The sequence below is a fragment of the Sminthopsis crassicaudata genome, chromosome 4, assembly GCF_048593235.1.
Source record: "Sminthopsis crassicaudata isolate SCR6 chromosome 4, ASM4859323v1, whole genome shotgun sequence".
Taxonomy (NCBI): Eukaryota; Metazoa; Chordata; class Mammalia; order Dasyuromorphia; family Dasyuridae; genus Sminthopsis; species Sminthopsis crassicaudata.
In genome coordinates, this window is record NC_133620.1 from 163,418,236 (window position 1) to 163,431,128 (window position 12,893).

General features: G+C 35.8%; 1 protein-coding gene across 2 annotated transcripts in view; it reads left to right on the forward strand.

The window, feature by feature from the left end:
- SLC2A12 (solute carrier family 2 member 12) overlaps positions 1-12,893 on the forward strand; it is an 89,819-nt gene that overhangs the window by 24,422 nt on the left and 52,504 nt on the right. Inside the window, exon 3 of one of the 2 annotated variants that reach the window (XM_074309786.1) lies at positions 10,352-10,527. In XM_074309786.1, the coding sequence (XP_074165887.1) occupies positions 10,404-10,527 (124 nt within the window). In that variant the 5' untranslated portion in view covers positions 10,352-10,403. Of the gene's footprint in view, positions 1-10,184; positions 10,528-12,893 lie in introns of those variants that run through there. The other variant, XM_074309787.1, reaches the window with a different exon arrangement.

Here is a 12,893-nt window from a genome sequence, read left to right on the forward strand (position 1 = left end):
AAGTTAGAAAATTATTTATTTATTTAGCCAAAAGAGAGCAAAAACTTGATCAGTGAGAGCTGAATGTAAGGTTAGCACTGCCAGGGAAAGGGATTGTGTGTGTATGTATGTGTGTGTATGTGTACAAGCTTGAGTCTGGGTGAATGATACTGGATTACACATACTTGGCTTGCAATTTAGGGATTCAGATATTACTAGAAATAAAGAACAAGGTAGTTATAGTGGCAAGCTATGAGGAACTAACTGAGCAAGCTTAATTTAACTTTGGAATCATCATCAGACAATTATTTTTAGTGGTTTGGGTTTAAAATGAAAATTTCTCCCTTATAAAAGTAAAAGTTAAAGAAATATATTCATCCCACCACACCCACACCCTTCCACACCTGCTTTCCTTTGTATGTGATTTGTGTGTGTGTGTGTGTGTGTGTATACATGCACAACACATATAAAATAAGATAAAAAAATAAACTTAGTAGAAACAGCTAAGGAGACCAAGAAAGTTTATATTCAGAAGTTGTGCTTGAGTTGAAATCAGATTACAAAAGGTGGCAATGGCAAAGGAGAACATCATACCCAATGTAACAAAACAGGTAGAAGGTGTAGTGTCATGTATGAGGAACAGCAAAGAAGCAAGTTAATTATAACCCTGTTGTAATCTCCCATAATATTTTGCCTTTTAGAAATACTTGAGATACTTTGAAAATGATAGAAACATAAATCATTCTAAAAAGTTATAATAACCATAGTAACTCAAAACAACTTTTCCATAGTTGTGGTAAAATCAAATTTTGACCATACCAAGAATCAAAAGCAACGAATTTTTACTATGAAGAATACTTTCAAAGTGATCTAGTCCCCTAACCAGGGTGCAGGGGAATAATATAAGAAAATTGAAAAAGCAATAGAGAGAACTTTATATGTCAAAAAGAGGAGTTTACGTTTGATCTTAGAGTTAATGGAGAACCATAAGACTAATACTGTTAGTCATGTGTTTTAGGAAAATTATTTTGGCTGGTTGATTGTCTTTCATTCTCAAAAAGAACCAAAATGACCTCACTATTTTGGGGTCAAAATATAATGTGTTTGACTGTGACCAATCAGACTAATACAGGCTTGGAAGGCTCTGCCATCAGTCTGGCACAAAGAGCCCCTATCTCACATTTGTATATCTCACATTTCTTTTGAGCTACTGCAATTATGGTTTGCTCATACAGAACAGTACCATGTTGGGTGGTCCTTTGCCAGCATCTCCCGTATCTTACAACTGCTTCTAAAGTTCTTCAGAGAGATCTTGAGAATCTCCTTCTAACACTTCTGACTACCATATGAATATCTGCCTTTCATGAGTTCTTTGGAAGATAGTCTTTTATTCTTATGTCATAATAGTCTTATGTACATCTGGCATTTGAGCAATATGACCAGCCCTTTAGATTTGTGCTCTCTGTAGTAGAGTTTGAATTCTTGGCAGGTTAGCTTAAGAAAGGACCTCAGTGTCCAGTACTTTATCTCGCTAGGTGAGCTACAGAATCTTCCAAGACAATTCAGGAAAATCACTTTGGCAGCAAAATGAAGGATAAATTGGAGAGGGAAAACATGAGGCAGGGGGGTAAATTTGGCAGTTGATGTAATAACGTAAGTAAAAATGATAAGAGCATGAATTGGGATGTTGACTGAATAGAGATAACAAACATTTCTTGATGAATTAATTAGACTTTCTACTCTCCTAGGAATTCTTATTTTTTGAAAAATATTTCTGGAAAGACTTCTGGCTTTTGGCAGGGGGAAGAATTGGGGTTAAGTGACTTGCTCAGGGTCACACAGCTAATAAATGTTAAGTGTCTGAGGCCAGATTTGAAGTCAAATCCTCCTCACTCCAGGGTCAGTACTCTGTTCACTGTACCATCTAGCTGTGCTACCTACCCTCCCAGAAGTTTTCTCATATTATTTCCTGAAATACCAAACTTTTGTCAGGCTTTTTAATTCATCATGTTTTTTGACTTCTATGATACTTATTATGTTACTTCATTTTATTTTCAAAGTTGACCATTTTATGGTCATACATATTTGTTCTTTCAATGTTGTTATTTTATTTTAAGCAGTCAAATTATTTTAAGGCTCTATAATTTTTAGGTCATTTTATTTTTCTGGAGAGTTTCTCTGTCCCACCTCTGATGACCTGTGTGACAGTAGGTGCTTACTTACATTTCCTGGACCTCAGTTTCCTCACGTGTAAAATATGTAGGTTGGACTAGATAGCCTCTTTGGTCCCTTCGAGCTTTGTATTTATGTTTCTATGTGCTGAATTGCCTAGTCTTCTATTTGTCTGGTGGATTTTTTTCTTTTTGATCTCTGATTTCTACTTTAATTCTTATTTTTTCATTTAACTATTTCATTTTTCTTCTGAAATATTTTGCAATTTCTTGCCAATGATAAATTGTATTATCTTGAGGGCCCATCAAATTTATTGCCATACATACCTTTTTCATCAGGGAATTTTGAGTAACAGCTCTATTATATCATAAAGTCATAGATCTCTAATCCCCCCCTCCCTGTTTCCCCTTCTTCACTGTATTTTTCTGTGCTGATTGCTTATTTACTTTTAATCAGTTTTAGTGTAATTTTATCCAAAATAGGGGATGGACCAATATATATTTTTTCTTAGTATTTATACCCGCCATGCTCTTATTTTCCAAATCATTTTCCTGTTCACTGCCTAACTCTTTCTACTGACAAATTCAATACTTTTGTGACATGAATGTGAAGATCTGGTTTAATCACTGATGCATATCATCTCCAAAAAGAGACAATCTTCCTTTTGTATTCCCATGGAAGTCCTTTTTATTCTCTACAAAGTCATACCTTATCATTCCTCTTCCCCATCCATAGTTTCCTATTTTGTTTTATTTTGTTTTTTAATTTATGGTATTGGATGAGTTCACTACTTTTCTCTAGTTAAAGCGTTTAGGGAATCAAAATTATTCAAAATTTGGATTACACTGGTATGGGAGAACTTTTATGGGTCAGCTTGGTCAGTCCACAAACTAGTATTTATTAAGTGCCCACTGTCTTTTTTTATTATTATAGCTTTTTATTTACAAGATATATGCATAGGTAATTTTACAGCATTGACAATTGCCAAACTTTTGTTCCAATTTTTCCCCTCCTTCCCCCCCCTTCCCCAAATGGCAAGTTGATCAATACATGTTAAATATGTTAAAGTATAAATTAAATACCATATATGTATACATGTTCAAAGAGTTATTTTGCTGTACAAAAATAATCGGACTTTGAAATAGTGTACAATTAGCCTGTGAAGGAAATAAAAAATGCAGGTGGACAAAAATAGAGGGATTGGGAATTCTATGTAGTGGTTCATAGTCATCTCCCAGACTTCTTTCCATGGGTGTAGCTGGTTCAATTCATTACTGCTCTATTGGAACTGATTTGGTTAAGCACCTACTGTCTTAAAGCCATTGTGCTAAGTACTATGGGATATAAAAAAAGTTAAGACAGTTTTTGATCTCAAGGAGCTCAAAGCCTAATAGGGATGACAACAAATAAGCATACAAATAAGATATATACAGGGTAAATTCTCAAAGAATAAATACTAAGATTAAAAGGGAATAGAAAAGACTTTTTGCAGAAAATATTTGAAGCTGAGGCTTGAAAGAAAGGTAGGAGGTGGAGATAAAGAGAGATATTATTCCAGGCATGGGAGACCAACCATGAGAATACTTAGTCAAGAAATAGAGTTTTGTGTTTGAGAAATAGCAACATCAGTGTATTGGATAGAAGAGTATATACTCTAGGAAGGAGAAAAGTATAGTGCGAAAAGCCTGGAAAGGCAGGAAGGATTCAGGTTAGGCTTGGAGGCAATAAGAAGGCACTGGAATTTATTGAATGGGGATATATATATGAGGTAATTAAATCTGTGTTTTAGGGTGATCAACTTGACAGAGGCTGAACTAGAATAGGAAAAGAATTGAGGAAAGTCAACCAATATGCTATTACAATAATGCAAGAGCAAAATGATGAGGGCCTATACAAGGGTGTGTCAGTCAGATAAGAGAAAGAGGGACATATTTGAGAATATTACAAAAGGTGGGATTTAGGATGAATAAAGAAATTGATTTTGAACATGCTGAATTTAAGATATCTCACAAAAATCCAGTTTAAAATCTAATAGATAATTAGAAGCACAAGGCTATAAAGGCCAGGAGTAAGGTTAAGACAAGACAAGTAAATCTGGTAGGTATTTGCTTAGAGATGATGATAATTAAAACCATATTTCACCAAGTGAAATTGTAAAGAAGAAGGGCAGAGCTTTAGGGGACCCCCATGGTTAGTGGTCATGATGAATAAAAATCTACAAAAAGAGAAAGAGAAGAAACAATCAGTTTGGTAGAAAGTAAACCAGAAGAGAGCAGTGTAAAAAAAAAAACTAGATAGAAGACAATTTCGAGGTGTATGGGTGAGAGAAGTCAAGAAAATTAAGAAAAGACTATTAGATTTAACAGTTTAAGAGATCATTAGCAACTCTGAAGACACAACTCAAATAATATTGGAGAAAATTTCAGGAATTAGGGTAGATGCTGCCAATCACGGCTCAGAAGTAGGTCTGGATTGACATTATGGAGAACAAAACCATCCTTTAATTAAGGTGGGAACTATGTAGCTATGATTTAAAATGTAATTTTCCCCCTTATGGTAATTATCTATATTGGGATGGGGGAGGAGTAGCCTTTAATATCTTTATCTTGATGTTTTTTATTCTTTAAATTGACACTTTTTTTTTTTCATTGCTCTAAAGTGGTGGAGTTAGGAGTTAGTCTCAGATGCCACCTATAACACTGCTATTTTGTTAAAAATTAAATCAGTCCTTTCATTTTATAGATGAATAAACTGAAGAGAAGTTCACAGATTTTTCTAAAGTTATAAAACCAGCAAGTAATGGAGACAGAATAATGGAGACAGAATTATAATTATGTTTTTTAACACTTGACTATCCTTCAGATTATAGGCAATTTATTTTAAAAATTCTATAACACAATACATTCCTTAATAATCACAGAGTTAGTTAACTATAATACAACTGGTTGATATCTTTTTATTTTAACACATTGCAGTTGCATTTTGACAGAATGTTTTTTCATTTTACTTTGAAATTTAGAGATGAATCTAGCACTCAGAGATTGTTCCTGGAAATCTAATAATATTTAGGTTCCAATCTGTTGAGCCTCTTCTGACCAACAGACACTCTAAAAATATTTGTGTATATGGAACAATTCAAGGAAATATAAAGAATTTTAAATCCGTACCAAACAGAAACCAAACCACTGCTCCATATCTAGCTCTCCTCAACTTGTCCTCCTTTCCTACTCACCCATTACTTACAGTTACACAGTCTGTACCTTAAATTCATTTCTTAATTATCTCTGGCATTTAGAATCCCTTATTTCTTTCAAAACTCAGCTTAAGATCCACTTTTTTATTATAGCTTTTTATTTACCAGATATATGCATGGGTAATTCTTCAGCATTAACAGTTGCAAAACCTTTTGTTCCAATTTTTCCCCTCCTTCTCCTCCCCACCCAGATGACAGGTAGATCAATACATGTTAAATATGTTAAAGTATATGTTAAATACAATATATGTACACATGGCCACACAGTTATTTTGCTGCACAAAAAGAATCAGACTTTGAAATGATGTACAATTAACCTTTGTAGGAAATAAAAAATGCAGGCAGACAAAAATAAAGGGATTGGAAATGCTAGGTAGTGGTTCATTTCCCTGAGTTCTTTAACTGGGTGTAGCTGATTCAATTCATTACTATTCCATTGAAATTGATTTGTTTCATCTCATTGTTGAGGAGGGCCACGTCTATCTGAATTGATCATCATATAGTATTATTGTTGAAGTATATAATGATCTCCTGGTCCTGCTCATTTCACTCAGCATCAGTTCATGTAAGTCTCTCCAAGCCTTTCTGAAATCATCCTGTTGGTCATTTCTTACAGAAAAATAATATTCCATAATATTCATATACCACAGTTCATTTAACCATTCTCCAATTGATGGGCATCCACTCAGTTTCCAGTTTCTGGCCACTACAAAGAGGGCTACCACAAACATTTTGGCACATACAGGTCCTTTCCCTACTTTAAGATCTCTTTGGGATATAAGCCCAGTAGTAACACTGCTGAATCAAAGGGTAAGCACAGTTTGATAACTTGTTGAGCATTGTTCCAAATCGTCAAGCTCTACTTTTTTTCACCTTTTCTGATCTTTAAACTATTTGTTCCCACTCCCCCAAATTACCCTGTATTCATTCTGTGTATATTTATATATGTACGTATTGTTTTTTCTCCAATAGAATGCTAGTATGTTCCCAATACCTTGTTTCATGCCAGATACATAATAAGCATTTAACAAATGCTTAATGACTCTCTGGATGAGCTCAAAGAATTTCTAAAATTATTGTAAATTTCTTTCTGCTACATAAGTTAGAATCTAAGATGGTAGGCCAAGAGTTATTGTGATAAGCTCTAGGTACAGTAAATTTATCCAAGATAAATAAAAATACATGTCCATGTTTAGTACTCTGGGGGGATAATTCTTGTATGTCTCCATAGGGAACTAAAAGGTAAACTCTTTTGGGGGGGGCAATTTGTAGTTGCAAGAGGTGATTTGTGAGATTACCCAATTTAATGAGTGAACATTAATGAATTTGGATGGGCCCTAATCCTTAAATGAAATATAATATTTCTATTAGTTATGAATGTAGACAACAACCAGTATTCTGAGAAGTGGTTTCATAGGCTTTACTAGACTATTATTGGCATTTATGACACACAAAAACGTTAAGAATCCCTGCTATTCAGGATATGGAATTACCCTTTGGTGCCTTCTGGAGAATGCAATTAAATGATAGGAATTACCAAGATAAACTAAAGGATGAATTCTTGTTAGATCTGCTACTCCTTTGTGATGGCCTATAAAAGATATTTTCATTGATACAAATCTTTTCCTTTTTTACTTTTTTTTTCCCAGTAGAGAGATCCTGAGAGGTGATATAGAACATCTGCCCATCTTCCCTTCCGTCCCTATAAAGAACTATTAAAGTGTTAAGGGAGAGAGTTCTGGCACAGGTAGCCATATGTTCATCCACATAGTTCAAAAGGGAATTTTACAGTTTTATTCCTGAATGCTTGTCTCCTGGTTAAAAAAGGAAATTTCCTAGGAATTATGAAAATAGAAACTCGATTACTAGACATAGATGGGGTTTTTCTGGTCAGTGCCAACTTTGTGAATTGCCTCACTGGTAATTGCAGGTTCAAGACTCATGAAATTTGATCTTTTATCTATCTAGTGAAGGGAGAATTTTCCAAGAGGTACCAGACTTAGAGATTGCTTTACAGATACCTCAAATCAGGGAGTAAGAGCACCCAATCTACCCGTTAGGGAAAGGGACTTATCTGAATAGCAAATTTCCTGAACAAACATGCTTTTTGGAAAGAGAAGAGGAATACACACACACACACACACACACACACACACACACATACACACACACACACAGCTCCTCATGCTGAACAGAGCAGTTTCATGAGACCAAAAGCAATGAAATAAACAAGCAAGGGACTTGGGACTTTATAACCTGCTTTTACAGTGAGTGATTTGTATAGTGAAGGGGATTGTTCACCTAGCATTCCCAGGTATGATTCTATTTCAGTGGGCTGTCCAAATGAAAATTTGGCCTTATAAGTCATATTTAGGGAAATTGTGTAAGATTATGTGAGAAAAAAGAGTAAGGAAAAGTGCATTAATTATTTATATATTAATTATTGTGTGTTTTTTGCATTTGTTTATGGACAAGAGATTCTTTTGTGTGGATTTTTAATACTTCATGGGGTGAAATAAAAGTTGTTCTATACTCAATACACATTTCTTAACAAAAAAAATCAATAAAAGCTGTTCTGTCCCCAATGTGCATTTTTTAGGATCATAGACCTGGAACTGAAAAGAACATCAAAAGCTGTGGAGTTCAATCTCCTTATTTTGCAATTGAGGAAATTAAGGCTTAAAAAGTTTAAGTGAATTGCCCCTGAATAGTCCAGGTGAAAGCATCAGATACAGGATTTGAGCCCAAGGATTCTGACTTCAGGATTCTTCACTGTATTATACATCTGCTACCTTGAGTTTTTGTATGGATCTTTTACCCATATCTGTGGAGACCTGTTGTGGTGGTTGTGGTTTTGGTTGCTGTTCAGTTATGTTCCACTCTTAGGACTTTCATTTGGGGTTTTCTTGACAGAGATACTGGAGTGGTTTGCAGTTTCCTTTTCTAGCTCATTTTACATTTGAGGCATATTCACTGAGTTTGCTAAACTTACTGAGGCAAAAAAGGTTAAGTGACTTGCTCAAGGTCACAGAGCTGGTCTGTGTCTGAGGCTAGAGACTCTGGCTGGGGATGAGTTACAAACATGTAAACCATAAAGGGTACTTGTTTCCTATGTGCAGAAAAGGGATCCTTCTGACCATATATATGTCAGAGAATGATTGAAACATCTTGGGAATTTTATACTTAGCTATGATTATTATCTCCTAACCCCTTCTCTCCATTCTATTTTAATCTTATCCTATTTATTGTACTAGATAGGGGCAATGTGACGAAATAAAAAGAACATTGAATTAGAAGTTGAGAGACCTGTTTCTATGCCATGAATCTTCTTTTGACTGTGTGAACTAAAGCAGTTACACAATCTCTTTAGACCTCATAGTCTTCCTCTATAAAATTGGGATAATAATACTTACACAACTTAACCTCACAAGAGTGTTGTGAGGATCAAGTGAAACCTTATAAAAGTGCTTTGTAAACAATTGTTAGATACATACCAACCCTTTCTTGTTCTGGAAGAATGAATATAGACCTTGGAACCATAGTTTTAGAAATGGAAGGGATCTTAGGGGTCATAGTCTAGCCTGCTCATTTTATAGGTGTGGAAACTGAGGATCAGAGTATTCAGATGACTTGCCAAAGATCATAGGCATTAAGTGACAGAGACAGGGTTCAAACTTGGGTTCTCTCCTAAACACAGCATTGTTTTCCATAGCACCATGCTGCCTCCAGAGAGTACTTTCTTGGAACATATTTCATAACAATTTATCTCAGAAGAATTTGGAACTACTCAAGAGATTCAGATATCTAGAATCATGAAAAAAATACTACTTTCTGTGCCTTTATTTTCAGCCTTTTTTTTTTTTTTAAATCATCATAATACATGTTAGGACTAAGTAGGTTTAAGGCCCTGAACTAAGAGTTTTTAATTTGGTTTAAAGTGATTTACATTTTCCTTCATTTTCTATCTCATCCCATCTTTCATCCATCATACCAGGGGCATTACCAATAGTACTCTAAAATGTCATCTTTGACCTTTTCTTCCTGATTTCCCTCCACCTAAACTGGATGTAACTAGATACAAAAGGATTGTATTTCTTAGCTTTAATCTGACATGAAAATACTATCAGAGTTTTTTTTTTCTTTCTTTCTTTAAATCCTCTAGAATCCTTGTGCTTTCTGACTGCTGTTCCTGGACTTCAAAATTACTTGATGAGAAGCTGGGGTGAAAAGAGAGAAATATGAAAAGAAATTAATCAATCAATACGTATTTATTAGATGTCTATCATATACCAGACACTCTTGCTAAGTGAATAGGGTACAAAGACAGTAAAGGAGTCTATTATTCTGGAACATGGCTTCTCTGTCACCATGAGGAAAAAACTGGGCATGGGTTCGGGGACTGGGATGGAGATTTTTGTGTTCTATTTAAGGTGCTCAATGTCCCTGGACTAACTCCTTCCCTCCCTGGTGCCTCTTAGCATAACTAGTTCCTTATTCTGCAAGATCTGATACCATCTGCCTCGCTTTAGGCATGGAATTTAAATCTTCTCTGTGTCTGCTCTCTGTATTTTCCAAAGGTGCAAGGGATACAAGAGGCTTTCAGAGCCACGGTCCAAGGAATGTGTCAGAGCTCCTCCATGCAAAAGTGTATTAACCCCTACCTCCGAGTCTTTGCTTAAAGGCCGGAGCAACACTTCCGAAGGATGGCCCACCCCCTGGCCGGTGATAGGCTGCTGAGAATAGCAACAGCTTGTGTCACTGGAAAGGGCAAAGCTTTCTGAAATAGAAACAAAAGTTGTTCACGAATCACTCCGGCTGGGTCTGAAGTTCCCCAGCCCCCCCCCCCCCTTCCCTCCCCCTGAGTTGTTTCTCCTCCCCCTTCTCCTGTCACAGTCTCTTATACCACGCTGCTATGGGGAAAGTAACTGCTTCCATTTCTGTCGGTAGGATAGGTTCTGGTCTTGCACACTCCGAGGAAAGACTGTAACTTGGAGATGACATGACAATGGTACCTGTTCAAAGCGCAGAGGAGCCTGACCGGCTGTGCCAGAAAATGAGTGCGGCAGAGAGTGACTGCAACAACAGTCCGGACGGCGCTGGGCGGCAGCTTCCCGCTCCAAGAGGTAAAAAGCACCCCTACTCCCTCTCCCAGTCCCCCATGGGGACCGATCCATGGACCCCGGGAGTTTAGCATAGCAAATAGTAACCCTGCTGACCGAGGATGGAGCACCAGGATGGGACAGGGAGCTAGGCTACTAGGGCTAAATCCCTGGAGGTACTGACCTTGTTTAAAGACAAAAGGTGAGCTGCCAGCAAAATCCTGAGGTTACTCTCGGCCCTTTGAGATTTGCCCCAATAGCAATCAATCCTGTGCTTTCATTCCTTCCACTCGGGCGCTGGAATGCATAAATCCTCATAAGGGAAAAGTTTACTAGAAAAGTCAACAAAACCTGTTCGCATCCATCTATCCATCCATTCCTATCCATCCTCCAGAAAGTGGGGGTGGGGGTGTTTTAGGGAATCCCATTTACCCCCTGGCACAATCACACTCTCTCCTTAAAAAGCGGATTGTTGGATGACAGTGTCCTAGAGAGCGATGAAGCTCGGTTAAATTTAATGGAAAATACACAGTACAGTCATTCAGGAACATTCTTCCTCCACACACCCCCTTTTTCAAATCTCACACTTGTGCCTATTTGCAGTGACTTTAAGCCTCCTTTTAAAGCCTGGACTGTCTTTTTGGAAGGAAACTTTTCCATTACTTTTGCTCATAAAGTTTGAACTAATTCATTTCAGTTGTCTTCGTGAAAGCAAAGCAACTTTCTTTGGCTCTAAAGTTACTTTGTTTTTTAGTTTACTTGAAGATATTTCCAATGCCACATAACATGTTTCTGGCACTTTTTCCTCCATCAATGTGTGCTCAAGAAATGAAAATTAATTTTGATAATAGCCACAGCCTAAAATAATTAGATAAATCTGCTGCTGAAAATAAAAATCATATTCCATATTCCAAAGACAAGTGGGGGGCATCCTTGGTGACTATGGTGATGTATGTGTCAGAATATAACACATTCATTTAGAGATGTCATAATTTAAGTGATCAGTTTCTAACCCTACATAACGAGTTTTAATAATAGGATTCTATCATATTTCTGGTTTTTTGAAAAACATCTAGGGTTTAAAAAAACTTCTTTGACTGAATACTTGTTTGCTGAATGCTGTCTTCTACTATCAGATCATTCAGATTTAATTATATTTCAGTTTGGTTATTAGAACATCAACATTTCATTTCTCTAGAAAAGTTCAGAATATTAACATAAATTCACAGTGAAAAATAACAATTATGTGATAGAATAAAACATTTTAAAGTATTATGCAATAATTCATTAGGCAGAGATTTTTTGAGTGCCTACTAAGTGCAGTATGCTATTAAGTACCGGTAGAGATAAAAAGATATATGAGACCAGCCTCTCCTCACAGATGTTCTTGATATAACAAGGGGAATAAGATATGGATAAAATTAACTATAATATGAAGTAGCATATGATAAATGCATAAGAAAGTTAGAATTAAGTTCTATGGCAGTTCAGAGGAGGGACAGATCACTTTAGTTAGAGAATAGCAGAAGTGTCATTTAATCTGGATTTTAAACTATGCTAAACTGGGGATGGCAGTGAAAGAAGAAGAAAAACCAGGGATAAAAAGGGATTGATTTTGTGAAAAAAAAGAGTGATATAGTAACTCGATTTATCATCATTATCAGTTAGTAAAAAGTAAGATTCTTCAGGCTAGGAATTGTTTTTCTTTGTAACCCAGCACTGGGACAGTACTTTGCCTATAGTAGGCATTTAAGCTTGCTAAATTTAATAACACTTAGAACTTTAAGATGCACAAATAATTTTTAAAATAAATCTTTTGAATTAGATAATACAAATATTATTAATATTATTTTATAGCTCAAGAAATTGAGACAGAGAACTTAAATGAATTATCCAGGTATAACATCACTGATTATGTGCATTGTGTGGAAAATTCAAACTGGAGACTAATGGAAAAAATACATTTGGCCTTTGAATTCTTTTTGGGGAGTCTATTAGATGAGAATTCAAAACTCAACAAAAATAAAGAAGTCCCATTGTTAAGACTGAACTCAATAAATGGAAAAGTTCCCCGGATTTCTTATTCTGTATGTCTCCTCACTTATTCCAGATAACACACTTTAAATTAGGAATAAACAGTGTCACTTCTCACAGGTTTCACCCCAAAGTAGAACTCTGAGTATATGCTCTTACTTTATGGCTCACATCATTCCTAATGGTACTAATTCAGAATAATAATAAATACAAACAGTAGTAAATTAATAAAGGGGAGACAATGACAATATCACAAGAAAAAGATTTTCCAGGAATGTAAGTAAATTAATTGTGAATAATTGAAAATCTGTTGTGTAATTTTGGTGGTTTTCATAAAATGGGATCTTTTCAATAGG